The sequence below is a fragment of the Rattus rattus genome, chromosome 1 (genome assembly GCF_011064425.1).
Source record: "Rattus rattus isolate New Zealand chromosome 1, Rrattus_CSIRO_v1, whole genome shotgun sequence".
Lineage (NCBI taxonomy): Eukaryota > Metazoa > Chordata > Mammalia > Rodentia > Muridae > Rattus > Rattus rattus.
This window is the reverse complement of record NC_046154.1, coordinates 192910540-192931532: the sequence shown is the minus strand read 5'-3', so window position 1 is coordinate 192931532 and position 20993 is coordinate 192910540. Positions and strand designations below refer to the sequence as shown.

Below are 20993 nucleotides of genomic sequence, written 5' to 3'. Positions count from 1 at the left end.
CTACTGGACAAAAGTCGAACAGAAAAATCTCCAGGAAGTTAACCGGTTAATTTCTGTCTGTAGACTTTGGTCTATATTATATTTGCGGCTTTCATGAATACACCATAAACATTTCTGTGATACATACTTTGCTTTTTATGGAGCCTTCTTATAGAGATCACAAGCCAAAGGGCCCAAAGTGAACACTGAAGAGTTTAAACCTAGCAGAAGAAACCCCCACAGAAAGATAGAACTTTCTTGAATACTTTGTGCTCTCCACTCTGCATGTAACACTGAATGCTGTTACAGGGAATTTTTTTTACCATAGATTACAGCAATCCTTCTTTTATTTTCCATCTAGAGAGGCTCATTTTGTACAGAGACTTACTCAGTTTTCCCTTCAGCACGGCTGCATGACTTCCTTAGGACTTGCAATATGTGCCAATGTATTGGTACATTAGATGTTTTATTAAAAAAAAAAACTTTAGCAGCTTTCAGGTGGTTTAAAAAAACATATTCAGATTCACGGGACCCTTCTATTCAGGCTGATGTCTCAAAAGTCGGATAGCCCACAGTTAAATCAAGGTATTAATTTTGTTTGGAAAACTGGAAGCTCCATTCCTTTAAAGGTTCTGTCTTTTACCTTCAAGATCGTGAGGAAGGTTCTGATAGAAAAGGTGACCTGTTTTGGATGAAACTCTTCAGAGAAGACTCAGGGTAAATGTCATAAAACATTTTAACTTGTGGAATATAGAACTACCAGTAACTGTGATGTAGTATGGGTTCGCACAACTGGAGATGCTCATCCAATCAGCGCCATTTTGTATTTCAAAAGGCTGTTTTTCTGTTGCCACATGGGGGCGCCACTTCAGCTGGGGAGCAGAGTCTTCTGCCTTGCAAGGGTCTTTAGCTGTGTGTGGTCCTCAGAAACATATTCCTGCCCTAACCACACCAGTCTTCTTGACAGCCAGAGGAGCAGCTGCTTTACTGTCTCCTGTGCACTAGCTAGAACAGTTTTTATACTGTCATTTTCCTCCTTACATTTTTAAATTGTATTTTATTTTGTGTGTGTGTGTGTGTGTGTGTGTGCATGTGTGTGTGTGTGTTTGCATGTGTGTTCATGTGCATGTGAACACGTAAGTGCATGTGTGTGGAGGCCAGAGGTATTGTTCTTCAAACATGGTTCACCTTTTATTTTGATAATTGTCTCTCATTGCCCAAGGACTTGCCATGTAGGGTAGACTGAATGGCCAGAGAGGCCCTGAACTACCTCACCTCTGCTTCCTCCATATTGTAATTACAAGTCTATGCTACTATGCCCAACTGCAATAGGTCCTGGGGAATCCAACTTAGGTCTCTGTGTTTGCAAAGTAGGCACAATACTCACTGAGCTTGTCTCCCAAGCTCAAATTGTTTGTCCTTTATGGAGAAGATTAAAAACCTCTTGACAAAGTGAGGAAATTAGCTCCTGAGAGCTGAAAGGTACCTCCTGGAACCTTTTGATATTAACACATCAAGAAACTGAGTTGATTGAGTAAGCGGGATAGGATAATAAAGGTTGGGAGGGTTGAGTGGGGACTTTGCTCTTTCTTCTCAGCCAAGCAGCTTCTGGACATGAAGAAGCTAACCGAACTTTCAGAGACTGAGTATGCAAGGACACTCAAGTTTTGCTTGTACATACAAATCGGCGTGGGGAGAAAAGGAAGTTCAAGTTTAAACGACAGAAGAGTAAAGACCATCATTGCTCCATGGAAGAAGTTCATTTTGATTATCAACAGGATCAAAGTGCAGATTGGATTAAAATCAACTTCTGGTGGGCTTCATGAATTTTAAACACTCAGCTTATATTCATTTTTACAAGTCCCCAGATCCAAAATATGGACACAATTTTAATGACATTTATTAGTTAAAGAAAAAAAATAAGCATGAAGTTCTCACAACAAATAAATGGTTCTTGCTAAGTGTCAGACACCGAGAAGGTGTCTCCCGTGTGAAGAACACTGCATGGTTACAGCACCATAGTAACCAAACCTCTTTCTAATCAAGGGGCTTAATGCTAATGACAACTTTTAAACCAAGCATTTGTGGTTAATTCCTTCAATATTCCTCTTAGGTCCACAACCTGAAACTTTGCCTCTTCTCTATTGCTTTTGGTTTGCAGTCAGGTGAACATTTTCTTGGAGGATAATATAAAAATTTATTCCACCAATGCTTTTTTTCTCAGGTTCTTTACACTTTCAGAAATTTCAAAAGGAAAAAAAAATCACTGTTCTATTAACAGGAGAGAAACAAATATTTACTTGATCTTTGATACTCAGTTTATTGGGTAAAACCACACTAAGTGGGGATCAATAAGCTAATAAGTTATGCCCACTTTATGTTAATAAACTTGAATTTGCTTCATTTATGTCTCAAAAACAATCCATTTGTTAATTCAGTCAGGAGAAACATTGCTAATCAAGTGATTTTTTTTTTAATTGCAAAGGGTTTAAGTGTTACCTAGCAGTGATTTTCACAAGTAAACGGGAAGTAAGGGCCTTGTAGTCTTCATGACTAACATCATATTAGAGACAGAAAGCCTCAGAGGCCCCTTAGAGGACTGTTTCTTCATTAAACAGTGGTGCTTAGACTCTCCGGACTCATTCTAGAAGCTGCTAGTAATCTCTGTCCCTTAGGCCAGGATTCCTGAATGTCTAGATTAGAGCCCTGAAGTACTGAAGAATATGGTGAACTCTTTTAGGCCCAGGTGCTCTTTTGGCTGGCTAACTTGTATTTCCTAATTTTGGGGAAAACAATTTAACCCCTTAGCTCTCAACTCCTGAAACACACATAACTGGGTCCATATGAAGAGGCAAGAACAAAGACGCTTAAAAAACAGAGCAGAAAAAGTAACTAGAACAGAATGTGGCATTTCCCCTGGTCTGTTGCTGGCGGCCCACATACAACGTGCTTAAAAATACCCACCCTGGTACCTATTTTCATCATCATTTATGATGATGCAAGTGGACATTTAGAAAACATGGTGTTGAGCAAGGACTCCATCTAGGGATAAAGGGAAAAGAACTTCGGCAAGCAAGGCTCCCAGTTTAAAGTTCATGTTGTGTAATTGGGCTCTTCTTATTGGCCAGGTTTTAACAATATTGTTTAAAGCCTGTTTGTTTGTTTTTTTTTTCAGTATGCCAAAGTTAATACCCCCCTTCCACCTCTCTCTCTGGAAAATAACGATGGCCGTGAATTCTTAAATGCAGTCTGGATTTAAAGAAACAAAAGAAACATGTAAAGAGACATTTCTTTCTTTTCTTTTCTTTTCTTTTCTTTTCTTTTCTTTTAATCGACTGGACCAGTCATTAACTCTTTAACTGTTGCCTCCAAGGTGGCTGTCTTTCTCAAGCATTGTTTTAGTTACAACTCTCTGGGCACATTTTGAAGTTTTGATAGCACGCCCCTCTACTCTAATCAAGAACTCCAACAAACTTCTGAGAGTCCAAGGGCGGCCAGCAGGCTATGCACTGCGCTTTGATGATCCTTGCTGTTAGCATCCATTGGGGTTCAGAACTGTGATAATGGAGTTTAAACACTTTCCATGATGAGGCAGGGGAGTCGCAAAAAAGTAATTGTGGCTAGGTGAAGGCAGAGGCTGACCAGTCACGTGATGTGTTGATACGCTGGCTGTCCTACTAAAACCCAAAGTCATGTGGCCTCCACCCCCAGTTTTCCTTCCACTCGCTTTTGAATGTTGTATTATAGACAGCGTGTTTTAATCCTTCCTCTAATCTAAAAATAAAATGTGTCTTATGGGGAATTGCTCTCCTGTCTTTAGTAGACTCTCCTGGTTCACTGCTAGCCATTATTCCAGACTGCACACCTGGCTACACTACACCAGTATAATATATGCAGTCAGGCTTTGGAGAATTTATTTCAATTTACATACAATCGTCCAAATCCTCTGGTGAGCTTGATGTGTGATCTGACACTGTCTCCGCAAGCAGGCTCTGCCTTTGCTCTTGATGCTAATAGCCCAAGGCTCCAGCGGTCCCTCTGGGGAACCGCAGTAGGGCTAAGGAGTCAGAAAAGGGGTGACTGCGGGCTTGTTGCGCTGAAGATTTACAGTATACTCTTGCAGGCAGCTCAGCAACCCCCTCTGTGGCTGTGGGTGTCTGGTGTGACAGAGCGGAGAAAAGCTCTCTAATCTCCCAGCGCCTGCCTCTGCCGCTAAACCTCTCCCCTCCCTCCTGCCTTCCCTTCCTCCTCGCTCGCTCGCTCCCCCTCTCTCCTTTCCGTTTCTCCGGGAGTTTCAGTCCCTGAATGCAGCTGGAGTATCCTTGGCAATCTAAACCCGAAGCCCGTGTACACACACACACACACACGCACACACACGCACACGCGCGCACACACATGCACACGCGCTGGCACACACGCACTGCACTTCAGTTCTCTCCCCCCCCGGGGGACACGGCTCAGGCTCAGACCTTCATCTACCTGAAGTGGACGCCCGGACCGGACACTTCTTCACTTGTCTTCTCTGGAGGGCAGAGCAATATCGGAACGCGGGAGGCTTGCTGCCCAGTCCGCAACCTCACGCCTTTTACCGCCAGCACTGCTTAAAGTGTCCAGTGTGGAGAAGGCTTCTTCAGGACGGATGCTCCGCGGCCGTGGGACTTCCTCCGGCTAGCTCACCCCCGTCCTTTCCTTGGTCCTCTGCTCCATCCTCTGCTCTCCCACAGCGAGGTGGAAGGCACCAGCGCCTTCCGGGCTGCCGCCGCCGCCGCAACTGTTTTTGCGACCACATCCCACCCAGAAGACCGAAAGCTGCCGGAGTGCGGGGAGCTGGGTGAAGCCCTAACTTGCCCCCCTGCTCAGTCGCTCTCCCCAGCGCTCTCTGTCCTCCTGGCCGAGCCGCTGAGAGAGCTGCCGCCGCTAGCCTGGAAGAGTGCGGCGCCCGGGAGGACACGCGAGCCGCAGGCGCACAGGGGCGGGGGCGGCGTGTGCCCGGGCGCCCGGTGCTAGCCCGACGAGTAGCGCGCACCCGGCGAGCGACACGCTCCCCAAGTTGGGCGCGTCCCAGAGCTGGTTGCCCCGCTCTCCGCAGCTGGTGTCTGGAGAGAGGCGGGGCTGATGGGGGTCGTCTCGGTCGTCACCAGCCTCCAGAGTCTGTCTTAAGAGAATCTGAGCTGGCCTCCCTAGGGTCCCAGCCGGCGTCGCGCCCTCCGCCCGCGTGCGGTCTCCGATGACTGCGCTGGAGGTGGCCCGGGTGGCCCGCCCGCTAGGGGTGTCGGAGGGGGCGGGGGAAGAGGAGGAGGCGGTGTGATGGCCCTGGACGGCGAGAGGGGGGAGCAAGAGGAGGAGAAGAAAAAGAAGAAGAAGAAAAAGAAGAGGAAGAAGAAGGAGGAGGAGGGGGCCGAGAAGAGCAGTTCACCCTTTGCGGCCACCATGGGAGAAGACGACGCCGCGCTCCGGGCAAGCGGCAGGGGGCTCTCGGACCCGTGGGCTGACTCGGTGGGAGTGAGACCCCGCACCACGGAGCGCCACATCGCAGTGCACAAGAGGCTTGTGCTGGCTTTTGCCGTGTCCATCGTGGCACTGCTGGCTGTCACCATGCTGGCCGTACTGCTCAGCCTGCGGTTCGACGAGTGTGGAGCGAGCGCGGCGATGCCAGGCACCGACGGTGGCCTCGGAGGCTTCCCTGAGCGTGGTGGCAACAGCAGCTATCCAGGATCTGCCCGGCGCAACCACCACGCGGGTGAGGAATCCTCGCAGCGTGAGATCGGCGAGGTGGGCACCGCGGGGACCCCGTCTGCCCAGCCGCCGTCGGAGGAAGAGCAGGAGCAGTGGCAGCCCTGGACTCAGCTGCGCCTATCCGGCCACCTTAAGCCGCTGCACTACAATTTGATGCTCACCGCCTTCATGGAGAACTTCACCTTCTCTGGGGAGGTCAACGTGGAGATCGCGTGCCAGAACGCCACCCGCTACGTGGTACTGCACGCCTCCCGGGTGGCGGTGGAGAAGGTGCAAGTAGCGGAAGACCGGGCGTTCGGGGCTGTCCCGGTAGCAGGCTTTTTCCTCTACCCACAAACGCAGGTCTTGGTGGTGGTGCTGAATAGAACCCTGGATGCGCAGAGGCATTACAATCTGAAGATTATCTACAATGCCCTGATAGAGAACGAGCTTTTGGGCTTCTTCCGCAGCTCCTACGTGATCCACGGGGAGAGAAGGTATGGATGGAGGCGGTGCCCTGCGCTGCCCCACCCCGCCAGGCGACTCGCACTGCTGAGCGAGCGCTGGCGACCTCCGGGACCCAGCTGGCTCCCAATATCCAGGAGCCCAGGGTTAGGGGAAGGAAGCCAAGAGGAGGTTGGATGGTCCTCTCCAACTGTAGGGGTCCCCCTGATGCCTGGCCTCTCACCATTACCAAGTCCACAAACTCAGCAGTACCAAAAGATGAAAATTTCCTTTCCTCTAGGTCGGACCGTGCGCCTCTTGACCTACAGTGCAGCCATCTGGGCTTTTGCTTATTTCCCTAAAGGTTTCAGTTCATAAATGATAACAAACGCAGAAAAGAACTTCCCAGGTTACAGTGGAGGGAAATAGTTGATAACCAAAGAGCAGGTAACAGAGTAACCCAGCTACCAGGTCAAGGTAGACACACCCCCTTCCCCTTGACAAGCCCACCTCCCTTGACTGTGGGAGATTCAGAACCTGCCCAGCCAAGCTTTGGTTTGTAAAGTTATCCCAAATAGCAAGCTGAGATTTTGAGCACAAAGTGAACTTGCAGGGTAAGGCGGGGCAGGGGCTGGGGGCTGGAGCGGCACTTGCCATGATCAAAATCAGAGAGGGACCTCTGAGGCACTTTGATCTCTCATGAGAGTTCCTGGCTCCATTTGATTCCTCTGCTGCTGGCAACAGAAATGACTACACTCAGAAGGGAAGGAAAACTTGTAGTTAGTCTCCAACGCCTTTGCTGAGTTAGATTTGGGCTACATTCTCTTAGGTTTTTTTTTTTTTTTTTTGAGAGACTGGGGCTTCAGAACCAACAGTTCTTGTGTCCCTATAGTCACAGTTCTCACGGTTGTGAAAGTTTGAGGAAAGGGTCGAAGCTAATGATTCTTGCCCATGATTGACAGATGCTTCTAGTGCTGATTGCTCGCCTGTCTCTGGTGAACTAAGTTCTACTTGATCCCGATGGGGTTCATGCAGCCGTCAGCATTCTGTATCACAGGTGGGAAAATAGAAGCCCCAGAAAGTCATCATTTGGCTTAGATCACAAAGTGAGACCCAGATAATTTGGCCCCAGAGCTCATATTTTAAATTCTGTATTAGTGATAATAATAGTACTACCCTTCCATTATAAGATCGATCAATATGGTCTTGGAAAGCATGTCACCCAAAGCCAAGACTGTCCTGGAGTGCTTCAAAGTTAAAAATGAGTGTCCTGTGGTACTAAGCTTTTACATACGGGGGTTGAATGAATGGATGGGTGAATCTTGTTTTCACTGCATTTAAAATAACTTCAAATAATTAAATGACTACAGAGCAGACAAACAACCAGATTGAACTCACAAATGAAAGCATCACCTATAGGTAGGACGGTGATTAGTAAGAGGCAGAGCCTCTGTTTTCCTTCACCGAGTCGAGTCTCTTAACAGCTGAGGAGGCTCAAAGCAGCCCAGGGCACTCGAGGTCAACAGGCTGTCCTCAGAGAATGGGAACTTGAACTTTGGTTTGCTCAGCCCTGCACTAGAGCTCACGGTACTTAGAGACTCTCAGAAACTGTTACTGTGGTAGAGGCTCACCACAGTGTGGACGTGTACAAAAGTTTTATTATTTATGGGGTGCTGTGAAGTCACCCCATATAACCCCTCCATATTTTGGTAGTGTGATAGGCACAGCTTCCTGTGAGCTAATACATAAATTCCTGATCTCTTAACACCCAAGATCTGGTATGGATCATTTAAACCCCTTGCCACCACTTCTAACACAGATTACAGGTTAAGAATATTTTTAAGCCTCCAGTTATATAAAATATGCAGAAAGTCACAGGAGGCAGATGTGCATGCTACGCTTGGAGACAGGTTCTTCACGTCTATGTCAGTCCAGGGGGTTGGACATCATCACCAATAAATCTTACTGTGGGGAGAAAGATACTCCCTCTCAAAGTCCGTTTTGTTTTTTTGTTTTTTCCTTAAGCCATGCCAAGATGTATTTGGCAGAAGTCAGCTTGTTTTGGTCAGTGCTTTCAAATTAAGAGGACTCTAAAAGCAACCAGATGTTTCCGCTTGCCCTGTAACGGATTTCTTGTGCCCACAGTTTATGTTTGTATTCAGACGTTCTCCTTCAGCTTTCCCTAGAGATGTAAATACTCTGGCTGGAAGTTAAACCTGATGATGCACACGTGCTGTCCAAAAGGAATGCAGGATTCGGCGTTTGCAAAATCTCAGGGCAGATTTATTTCTAAATACAACCTTAGAGAAAGTTTTTGTCTTCCAACCCCAATAGCAAAGTGAATGGTACGATTTATCGACTGTTATGTCTGGAGTAGGATAGGGCAAAATTAATATTCTTATTAAATTTGATAAGTATACCAATAATCTCACAAGTATATCAACCTTAAATACATTAACTTTTGTTGTTCCTGTTATTATAGCTACTTGGAAGATTTCAATTGATGCTGACCAATATTATGGACTTAGCCAAGGATAGCCTTTTGTTGATAATGATTTTGTCCTAAAAATTCAACATCAGTTGGCATTTGAAAATTCATTTTCTGAAAGGACACAGATATGAACTCAGAATTTTCATTTGACTAATGATTACATGTCTTGATCTTTAGTTAATCATCATTTTTTGCCGATTTAATTATAGGATGATTTCTGTAATGAAAACAAACACTTAATCTGCCAGCAGTAGTTACACTGAGTTACTTGAAATGCTTCAAAGCCACACCACAGCTTCCTTTACTTTGGCAAGCCCTGTGGGAGCATAGCTACTTACTAACTGATCATTCTTAGTTTTGTTTCATTTCTCAGAGACCCTATGAGAGAATTGTCCTTTTCACTGGTTTTCTTGAGAAAGAGTCTCATGCCTGGATTGCAGCTCATGAGCTGCCTGCCTTAGACTACCCAGTGGTGAATTTCTGGGTGTGTACCAACCTATCCAACAGTAAGAAAGACTTTGACAAGGGGAGATTAGACTGTGTGCTGTACTATATCCTTTGACCCCCGGAAGTTTTTGTCGTCTACTGCATGCTAGAGACTGCCCAAGTCTGTACTACAGGGAAGACTATGTTTCCCCACACAAGTAGACAAACTTCTCAGTGAAGCCCAAGGTTCCTTAATCACGGACAAATCTCCCATACTTATTTAGTCAGTTGGCTCGGAGAAAGCCCGTCATTTGTTGAACACTGGAAATAGCAAGGTATCCTAAAATTAAGATGTTTATACACATACAAGAAATTATCACCTTATTCAGAACACATGCTTTTTTTTCCAAGTGCATGTGCAACAGGCAGATAAAAGGGATGTGTATTTATGCCATCGTCTCTTACAGGAGAATACACTTGCTTAGAATTAGGCAAAATGTTCATTTACCTGAAGTAATTGCTGCTTTTGGGTAGCCAGATGGTGTGCACACCCATGTTCAAAGTAGGGTACCTTAATTTAGATCCAGATGGTCGGAGGAAGGCAGAAATTTACCCAAAGTAAATGAACATTTTATTCACTTTTGAAAAGGAGACTATTTTTCTTTGACAAACTTTGATTGGGTCTATAATATGCCAAAGTGACAGAAGACAGAATAAAAATAGACATTCTCCTTCTGTAAAGGATTGTTTAGAGAGAAGCCATGATCTCTGAAAAAGTGAAAAAAAGTAATTATTGTGGTTCTCAAAGAGAAATGGGGGCCATTATTTTGCCAAAATCTGTAGGATGCAACATATTTTCTTTATTGGTGGGCATATACTCCTTTGTGGTTTTTTTGTACACGGTTGGATGCTTTGTATATTTATATTAACAACCAGTTATGATATTAGTGAATGCTAGAAAACTGAGCATGTTGTTTTGATGTTGAAGAAGCCTCTGTCCTTCAACTCACTTTGGTGAGTTTCTCATAACTAAGTGGGGGTATAGATGACCCCTTCTCCTTCTCTAGAAGGTTATAAACTGAAAAATGGAGAGAAAAATCTGTCTATCTGTCTGTCTATTTACCTATCTATCATCTATCTATCTATCTATCTATCTATCTATCTATCTATCTATCTATCTATCTATCTATCTATCTATCCTATCTATTTCTGTCAGACACACATAGCCATTTGGTTAAACTGAATCCAGGTTTAACCAAATTTTGTTCATAATTCAAAGTGCTCTCCATAAGGCAACAACAACAGCAGCAGCAGCAGCAGCAACAACAACAACAACAGCAAAGTCCTAGTTGTTAAATAATCATTCATTCTTATAGAAAAAGTCTTGCATCTGGTCCTCATCTTTGTATTTTCGTTTATTTATTTATTTATTTTGGTAACACCATCTCATTTGAACACCTTGATTTGCGGGAGAGTGCCTGGTTCCTTTGAAAAAGTTAAACTAGTTGGCGTTTGGGTTTTGTCCATTCAGCGCAGCTTGGGACAGATCCTATCTGTTGAGGATCTCTCTTAAATGAGCGTAGATCTGTTATTGACTCCTCCAGTAGTTACTTGGTTCGTACAATGTATTGTTTCTTTCAACCAACTTTTACTACTTTGTGTGTGTGTGTGTGTGTGTGTGTGTGTGTGTGTGTGTGTGTGTGTGTGTGTGTGTACGGCACAGGACTCAGCGCTTCAAGTCTGGTTTCAAAGAGTAATACAAAATCAGTAAGAGACAGCAAATTACTTTTAAAACTTCAATGTGCCACCCTCTGTAACTGGGCCATTCCTCCTTGTCCTTACGTTCACGCCACCCCAGCAGCAATGACCCTCATTCGCTCCTCCCAGCATAGGCACTGCTGCCATCCTCACTCTCAGCCCCATGTCATTATTATTCTCTTCATTTCTTATATGATCTTGCCTGTTTTTATTTTATCTTATTTTTGTTAGTTTTTCAAGGCTCTCAGCATCTCAGTTTCCAGCATTGGAGAGTCTGGGAAACTTCAAGGATGAAAAATTACTCCTTGCTCTCCTTGCTTATCCGAACAGTCTCACAAGATTCACGAACAGGCACAGTGGATGATGGTGGCTGGAACGTACAAGTAGTGAGGGGCTGGGTGGGGTGCAGGGGCTGTGGGGTGCAGGGGCCAGGCTTCCTGCCCTCTTTCACCTCTAGGCCTTGGTGTGCCTGAAAAGTCCTGACTTGGGGAGGCTCCATTGTCAATGTACAGGAAGGGTGTGCCTGAGTCTTCCTTTTGTGCACTACGCCTAGGATAATACTTTACTGTAACGATCTAGACCTTTTCTTATGGAAAGGGAACAAATAAATAAACGTCAGTCAGAGGAATTAAAAAAGTATCATTTTTATATTATTATTATTATTATTATTATTATTATTATTATTATTATTATTATTATTATATTTGATATTGTTGTTCTGCTGTGGAGAAAGAGTGTGTGTGTGTGTGTCTGTCTGTCTGTCTGTTTAGTAAAGTTACTCTCTTCAAGCAGGGGCTCCTCAACCTGCTTACTTGACTTGGTGTCCTACTTCTATTGATCCCTTCTGTGATCTCGGGTAGTTTCCCATTGTTTTTTGTTTGGGGTCCTCCTCTGGAAACTGTGGATAAAGAAACCGTTTAATAGAGTTGTTGCGACAACTGTGTGGACACTGGAAGTCATGTCTGACAGTTTGTAACAACTGTGGATAGTAAACGTTATCGAACCATTTCCATGTTCAGCAATCTGCTATGCAGGCTGGTACCCAGGACTGATGGTTTTCCTTTGGGGTTTTCCCACCCTGTGGGTATTCGGGGGTAAAGGTCACAGTGAAAGAATGGCCCCATGACAGAAGAGTGACAAGAAAAACTGTAGTAGTGTTTCATGGAGATGACAGAAACCCAGGCTGAGATCAAATCTTGTGATCTAGAGAGGACCAAGGGGGCAAAACGATTGTTTAACAGAAGAAAAGCAAAACTCTTTCCTTATGGCGCGGCAGCCAGCCAGCAGCCACCAAGCACAGAAGTCTCAGTGCAGTGCCATTATAGGAAGCAGACAAATGCTAACTATCGAGGACTGGGTCTCAGGCTTACGTATTGCTCCCAAGACTTCGTGTGGCTTTTGACAGTAGCAGTGGTTTATGGCACTCACACAGTACTTTGCCTCTTTCCAATCTACAACTGAATGAAGCTCAGACACTAACTTTATTTATTCTTATAAAAACCTATTCTGAGGACTTGGCCAAGGAATCTTAGTGCATTGTAGTACTCTTCATCAATGCCAACCCGGTACTCAGTACTTGCTTTTGATAAGAGTATTTAGTACTACATAAACGGGAAAGCAATTACGAGTATTATGCTCTGTTTTTATAACACGAATTATTCACATATGCACCACTTCCTACATACATATTGCTGGCATTATTGCATTATGTTTTTAGTTTACTGAAATGGTTATTTAAAAAATAGACTACACGCTTGCTCAGAGCATTGAATATTCAGCAGGAGTGCTTCCCTTCCGAAGTGGCAGAGGTTTAATGACTCATTGAAGTACATAAAAACACACAGTCTAAACAAAGACCCATTTTGGCTTAAAATGTTTTGTCATTGAGTAACAATTTGCATTTTGATTAACAACCTAAACTTGAAATGGTACGCGTGCAACTTTCGTGACCTTGTCAGTAGGCGGACTCTCAAAGGGCATGTGAGGCTTCTAAGACCAGGTGACAGAGCAGTCACAGTGGTGAGCGGTGTCCTAACTGACTTGGGTTGGCGGCTTTTGTGACTGACCTTGAACTCTTGTGACACTGGAATGCAGTAGCTGTTGCTATAGAAATGACTGTTGGGGGTTGGAGAGAAGGCTTAGTGGTTAAGAGCACTGACTGCTGTTCCAGGGGACCGGGGTTCAATTCCTAGCACCCACATAACAGCTCACTGTAACTCCTGTTCTCTGACACCCTCCCGAAGACATACCAGTGGGCAAGCATCTATTTACATGAGGTTTAAAAAGTGAATAAATCTTAAAAATATCCTTTCCCTGCACGATATGTGCTGAGCGCATAGATGAGGCCCGAATGACAACCTTGCAACTGCGTGCTGTCGTCGTGCGTGGAGTTCTCTGGGTTGTGTTGGATTGTAATTGAAAAGTCATGAATCAATCTTCATGCTAAGTGTTATGCAAATGCTAGCGTTCTCTGCATATTTTACCTTTATGAAAAAGGCAAACCGAAAATAATGGAGCAGAAACTGTTTTGTATCACATACTGTAATTTGTTGGCAATATCAACCAACGTTAATGCATTGCCTCTGCTAAATGTTATTATAATGACTTGACACAAGTAGCTTGCCTGGCGAACTTCCGCAGGAATAAGAAATCAATTCTTTGTACCCTTCGAAGGCAACGCAGAGATCTGAGCCCTCCCTCTTATGTTAAAATGTCAAATAGACAAATTGTTGAGAAAAATCAAATAATTTGTTTTGGATAGCCGAGAATTAAAATACATGCATGCTGCTTACATTTTTCTAGTTATGCTAAAGTGATATTCTTGGAATGACACTTCTAGACTGTCTCTTTGGGGAGTGGCATTTTTTATGCTAATAAGCAGATTCATTAAAAGATAAAAATGACATTTTTTAAAAAAATGGGGATCGAGAGGAAAATAGACAATGAGACACTTGTCCTTGTCTTCTTTTCTTTTGTTTTTCTTTTTGCTCTTTTTATGTGAGTACACGTTTGTGTGTGTATGTCTCTGTGTCTGTGTGTATGTATGTGTGTGGGGGTGTGTGTGTGTGTGTGTGTGTGTGTGTGTGTGTGTGTGTGAGTACAATGTGTGTGTCTCCTATCCATGCTGTTTTTAAAAGTGGTTTTATATGTTAATTAATTTCTTGTTTCTCATACTTGGCATTCTGCCACTACCTCAAACTCACCTCAAATTAACTCAGGGACCAAAAATCATTATTTTCTTTTCTAAACCAACCCTTTCTAGAAAGCCCCTTTGATGTTTTAAATGACAGAGAGCAAGAGAGAAATATCCTTTTCCCCCAATTGAAGATGATCATGAAATGTACACAGTGGAGTTGAAATTATGTTCCTAAAAATCCTACAGGTACTGCTCTCGGGTGAGGGCGTCTGTCTGAAATGGGTCCTGACTGTCAGAGAAGAGAATTATCAGGGTGAGGTCGGTGAGAGGTAGACACTGAAGCTCGATAGGACCAGAGCCTGCAGAACAGTAGCAGCTCCACATACGTGTCGAACTCTTTCTAAAAGGGCGTTTTTTGTCTTCACTATGGTCTGCTCACGATCCACTCACTTCTGATCTTTAAACTTCATCCAAGTTCTCAGGACAATCCTCATGCTCCTTTACCCAGAAAGACTTGGAGTAATTGAGGCTTTTCGTTCCCAGCTGAGGTCCCTTTACTCCAGAGAAAAGCGTCAGTGTTCAGAGCTTTGGTCCTCTGAACCCAGGACAGAAGATTCCACTGGCTGTAGTGGGAAGACAAATTGCTTCACACAATGGGTGGTTACCCAGTCTAAAATGCCTGTAATGTCGAGGCCAAGAAGACCTGTCTAAGCAAATACAACTTCATATGTTTTCCTTGTTTGCCTAGGTTTCGGTGTAATACCTGTTTAAGTTTGTATTTAGATATAGTGTCATGGTTGATGCTCCTTACAGAAAAAATAAAAGCCATATATATTTCTCATTTTCTCCCAAACTTTGACACTCAAAATTGAATTGATTGAGAGGAGCAAACACTTTGAAGACCATGCACCATCTATTTACTGGCAGTGCAACTTAGTGTTTTATAAAAAGAAAAATTCATTATTTGGGGACTTTTTATTTCTAGTTCTCTAGTTATGAGATCTTGAATGTAGAAAAGACTTTAAATGCAACCCAGACTAGCTGGCTTTCTTTACCAAGGGACCTCTTTTGATTTTCCTAAATACTGAATTAAAATTCAATCGCAAGCATCCTCAGGTGCCAGACTGTGAAATTGGTATTTCCTCATTTAGACATTATCAGAATATATGGTGGCCCTCTTTGCATAGATATATTCTGTGTGTATGAATTCATTAAGAATATTAATTACAGGAAAAAGCTGCTGGATGATCTTGATAGCTCTTTTCAACCCTGACTTAAAGGGCTACCACCCCTATCAATATTTACCAAGTAAGGCAAGAAGAGACTGCACAACGTGTTTCCTGTGCATAAATATCTGGATTATTAATTTTGTATGGGCTAAGATGTACTTAGATCTTTACCTTTAATAAATCCCTACCCTTTATTTACTTAATGCCAAAGACATCTTTTACTTTTTAATGAAAAGTGGATACATTTTCATTATAGTGTCATTGATGATGCACTCTTACAGATTTGTTTTTCTGTTACTCTCAGTTTTCCTTCTCCTTCTCCCTCTCTCCCTCCCTCCTTCTCTCTGTGTATGTGTCTCCACTTGTACACACACATTTAATTTGACTATAAGGACTTTACAAACAAATGACTGTGTCTTCTTAAAAATAATCCAAGTACCCAGTACAGTGAGACATTTCACACAGAAGAATACATCTGTTTATTAGATTAAAACTGAAGTTCTCAGATACTTGAGTGCAAAAAGGAAGTATTTCTTCTCACATATGCAATTCTACCGTATCTTTGAAATAGCCCCAGGAGAGAAAAACTAAGCCCTGTAGTTTTTTTTCTTTTTAATTAATAAGCTGGAAGATAAGATTTTCAAGCACTATGTGATATGAAGTATGGGAAGTGAGTGCATTTTAACATAAAGGTGCTGGCATTACATCATGCAGAACTGTATTACCATCAGCAGAAAATACCCAGAAAGGAATTATGATTCACCTACATTTTCAAAGGATATTCATTATTACCTAGAGTTGAATTCAACCACTTTATAAGATAAAAATTAATTTTATTTGCTTTTAGAATGTATTTAGTTTTTATTTAGATAGAGACTATGTGAATTCTAGGCCCAGCTTTAGTATAATTGCCTGTGTGTCTACGGGTGTACATTTTTATTTTAGCAATTTATAGGACTGGAATAATTTATTTCTAATATTTCTTCCACCTTTAATCTTTTGTTTGTATGAAGATTTATAACTAAAACTTCTATCCCACATATTATTACATTTTATCATTTTGGCAGTTTAGTGAGAAAGGCCAAGAAAACAATATTTTCTTTTTTACTAATGGGAAAATAAGTCCGGGCAGTTAAATGATTTAGCCAGGTCTGGTATGTGGAAGCCTAGTGCTATCTGAAAGAAACTTTCAACCCTTCCTAAACAATCAATTTAAAAATCCCTTCCTGAGCTTGAAGGGGCTCGAGACCCCATATGAACAACAATGCCAACCAACCAGAGCTTCCAGGAACTAAGCCACTACCCAAAGACTATACATGGACTGACCCTGGGCTCCAACCTCATAGGTAGCAATGAATAGCCTATTAAGAGCACCAGTGGAAGGGGAAGCCCTTGGTCCTGCCAAGACTGAACCCCCAGTGAACGTGATTGTTGGGGGGAGGGCGGTAATGGGGGGGAAGATGGGGAGGGGAACACCCATATAGGAGGGGTTAGGGGGATGTTGGCCCAGAAACTGGGAAAGAGAATAACAATTGAAATGTAAATAAGAAATACTCAAGTTAATAAAGAAAAAAAAAGCCCTTCCTTTGGCTTTATTTCAAAAGTGAAACTTTAAGATGTATAAAAGGTAGTAAGTTTGGACTCCATACTTTTAAAAACAGTGTGAATATTTACACCTCAAGGTTTTCCCTGAGATAGCCAGTAAGATCCGATAGCTATGGCAACATATAGGGATTGGATAGTAAGTCAAACCCAGGATGCATGCTCTCATGTAGTGATGGCCAACATCTTCCTGTGTTACATGCAGAGACTCAGCTGTAAAGCCACGTTTGAGTTCTATAGAAAAGAGTATCATGCAATATTGGCCACATATACTCTGAGCTATAGGGTGGGGCATGGTGACGATCTACTTAGAGAAGAAAGAACCTTTGAACGAAAAATCTTGAGAACTTATTAATGTCTTATGAAGTGTCTCACGCTGACGTGCGTTACAGAAAATCTCATAGCCAAACTCTTCAGCTTTTATTGTTATTTCTTAATTATAGGAATGTTCCTAAGGTACTTAAGTGTCTTCCGTTTGTAACTGTAGACTATGAAAGCATGTTGAAGTGTCCTCTAATTAGTTTTTTTTTTAAGATTTATTTATTTATTATATATAAGTACACTGTAGCTGTCTTCAGACACACCAGAAGAGGGCATCGGATCTCTTTACAGACGGTTGTGAGCCACCATGTGGTTGCTGGGAATTGAACTCATGACCTCTGGAAGAGCAGTCGGGTGCTCTTAACCGCTGAGCCATCTCTCCAGCCCCTCTAATTAGTTTTAAGGAGATACAGCTGTATCAGAAAACTTGTATTATTTGGTGTATATGTGCTTGTCTTTACATATTTATGTTATATACATGTGTGTATGTATGTATGTATTATGTATGTATCATAATAGTTTGCCACTACATATGAGGAACACATTCTTTTTTACTGGATTTTTTAATTTACATTTTAAATATTATTCCCTTTCCCAGTTTCCCATCTATAACACCCTATGCCATAACCCCTCACCCTTCTTCTATAAAGGTGTTCCCCCTCCCCAACTACCCACCCCTTCTTTCCTCCTTGCCCTGACGTTCCCCTGCACTGGGAGGTCCAGCTTTGGCAGGTCCAAGGGCTTCTCCTTCCATTGGTGCCCAACAAGGCCATCCTCTGCTACATATGCAGCTGGAGCCATGGGTCTGTCCATGTGTACTCTTTGGGTAGTGGTTTAGGAGGAACACATTCTAAGACCCTCAGTGAATGCCTGAAGTTGTAGCTAGTCCTGAGCACTATATATACTATATTTGTTCCAGTGTGTACACATCTATGATAAAATTTAAATTCTATGTTAGAAATACTAAGAGATTAACAGCTAGCCATAAAATAAAGCATTCCAATACAATACTGTAATAAAAAGTGTATAAATATGGTCTCACCTTACCACAGATCTCAAATTCCATCATGACAGAGTAATTTTTCTGGACTTCAGCTGATGTGGGTAACATAAACTCACCCCCCGCCCCAGAAAGAAAACTGACAAAACAAACCAAGCAAACAAGACAAATCCATGTATAAGATGAACCATTCTTCTAAAAGTCATCAGTCTCCAGACTGTGCATTTTAACTGTAAATCACGGAGGTAAGAAAGGATGAAGGTCTTGTGAGCCTGCGATGGCTGCCCTTGGCCTGCCTGCTGTAGCTCTTCACAGCGATGGGGCTTTACACCCTTTTATCCCCCCATTTGAGCTTTAAAATACTTTTGAAGTTAGACTTGAGCATTTCCTTATTTGGAGGGAGTTTTTAGAATCATTACAATTGGCATGGGTAAAAGAAATTTTGGAGCCAGAATCCACACCAAGATTTAATGGTTTTCAAAGCCATTTATTTTGCCATAGGTGGATCGCATGATTTCAATTTTTAGGGTATGGCTATTTCCCCGTGAGAGCCTGCAAGCATTCCCTGCCATTTGAGGACAGCATTTAGATCTCAGTTTTATTCTCTGTATATGCTGCATGCCCTAGGCTTCAGGGAGGAATGTGATATACACAATAACAGAGCCATTATTCCTCAGTGTTTGCCAATGTGCCTGCGAGTTGTTTCTCTGTAGAGTGTAGTTGTTTCATCCAACAAGTACGGCTCGGGGTTTATCCAGTTTACTTTAACGGAGACAAAAACTTCCCTAAAGAACCTTTATTTTTAGGGCAGTACATTACTACATTTTTTATGTTATTCACAAATGAAAGCACAATTCAGAAAAATGTGTATTTTCAGATTAATCAAAATATGCCATGCGAGGTGTGCAATGGGGGCCATTTCTTGAATGGAAGCAATACACGTAACTGGTATGTCATCTTCTCCTTTTTGTTTCTCTTCCAGATTCCTCGGTGTTACTCAGTTTTCACCTACACATGCCAGAAAGGCATTTCCATGTTTTGATGAACCAATCTACAAGGCCACTTTCAAAATCAGCATCAAACATCAAGCAACCTATTTGTCTCTCTCCAACATGCCCGTGGAAACATCTGTGTTTGAGGAAGATGGATGGGTAACAGATCACTTTTCACAGACCCCTCTCATGTCCACATATTATTTAGCCTGGGCGATTTGCAACTTCACATACAGAGAAACTACTACCAAGAGTGGGGTTGTAGTAAGTATTTTCAGCCTAATGATGCTTTGCATAATGTATACCCTGTAAAGTAACCTGATTTCTAGGATAACAGGCATTGCTCCTAGTGTCTTCACACCTGACAAACCAAAGTCTTTAGCTATCGGAGGTTAAATGTAATCCTCATTTCCAAGTTAAACAGGAACTATTTCCCCACCCTGCTAACACCTATTTTCTATTCCTCTACCCATCCTTATCCCCTGCTTTCCTGGGCTTCATTTTCTGGGTATGCCTAAAACAATTCTTGCCTTTTCAAGAATTGATTCCTATTGCTTCTTTCTATTAATGATTTCTTGCAAATGTATAGAAAACGTGACAAATGATACAATGGACTCCACATGCTTAGTAGCCATATCTGAGGAGGAAGAAAATCATATATAACAGAATTAAAGTCCCTGAACACTAATTCTAGACCTCACTGCCTTGCCCTCTCCATGAGAAACCCACTTGGTATTTGTCCTTTCCATGAAAATTATTGTTCAGTTCTTATATGTCTTAGTTAGGGTTTCTATTATTGTGAAGGGATGCCATGACTACGGAAACTCTTAATAAGGAAAATATTCAGTTGGGGACGGCTTACAGTTTCTGAGGTTTAGTCCATTATTGTCTTTGTGGGAAGCATGGCGGCGTGCAGGCAGACCTGGTGCTGAAGAAGGAGCCAAGAGTTCTACATCTGGATCAATACTCAGCAGGTAGTGACACTGGGTCTGGCTTGAACATTTGAAACCTCAATCCCATCCCCTGTGACACACTTCCTCCAACAAGGCTACACCTCTTTTTTTTCATTTTTATTAAATTGGATATTTCTTATTTACATTTCTAATGTTATTCCCTTTCCCAGCTTCCTGTTCATCAGCCCACTAGCCCCTCCCCCTCCCCTTCTATATGGGTGTTCCCTTCCCACCCCCCCCACTACCACCTCCCATCACCCCCCCTAACAATCCCCTACACTGGGGGTCCATAGTGCCACTTGCTAGGAGCCTAAGGGGGCTATTTTCCTTCAAACCACGACATTGTATATGCTTACATTTGCTTATAATACTTAGCATATTTTAAAAATCCAAGAAACTTTAGTATAGCTATTAACCTACATTGTGTGCTATTTCATTTACTCTTCTTAGGTAGTGTGAGGTACTGCAGGGATTGTCTGCACTAAATTTACGACAAAGATTCAGTGGCTTACTTTGCTGCCCTCCTTAGTGACATCAGCATGTTCTAAGCATGTTCCTACTGCGCTGTGCCATGAAAGACTAAGCCATTGTGAATGAACAATTTCTTTCTCACTTCAATTTCTTTCACAATAGCTATGCATCTATTTTAAATTTCACATCAATTATAAAAGCAATGTGTTTCTCCTTTTCCCACAAGAGTAGTTGGGTTTAAATAGAGTGAATAAACTTTCCAGGGTAAAAAACCCCACAAGTCAAATCTCTTAGTTTGTCCGTAAGGTTTAGGCTTTCTCTCCTGTATCCAGGGACTCTTTTACCATTTGACCTGTGTGCCTTAGAGAGAATTCACCTTGCAGTCTTCTCCATCACATAGCTCCTACATTCCATTTTACTTGAACACAACATGATAAGTGAATAGAAAGTTATGTTTTTAATCTGTAGAGATTCAT

The 20993-nt window shown here is 42.7% G+C and overlaps 1 protein-coding gene across 1 annotated transcript in view; it reads left to right on the top strand.

Annotated features, from left to right (window-relative positions):
• The first annotated feature begins 4431 nt into the window (after positions 1-4431).
• The window catches only part of Trhde (thyrotropin releasing hormone degrading enzyme), a 403812-nt gene continuing 387250 nt past the window's right edge, over positions 4432-20993 (top strand). Inside the window, exons 1-2 of the mRNA XM_032912469.1 lie at positions 4432-6191; positions 19084-19357. Coding sequence (XP_032768360.1) covers positions 5287-6191; positions 19084-19357 — 1179 coding nt within the window. The 5' untranslated portion in view covers positions 4432-5286. The remainder of the gene's footprint in view (positions 6192-19083; positions 19358-20993) is intronic.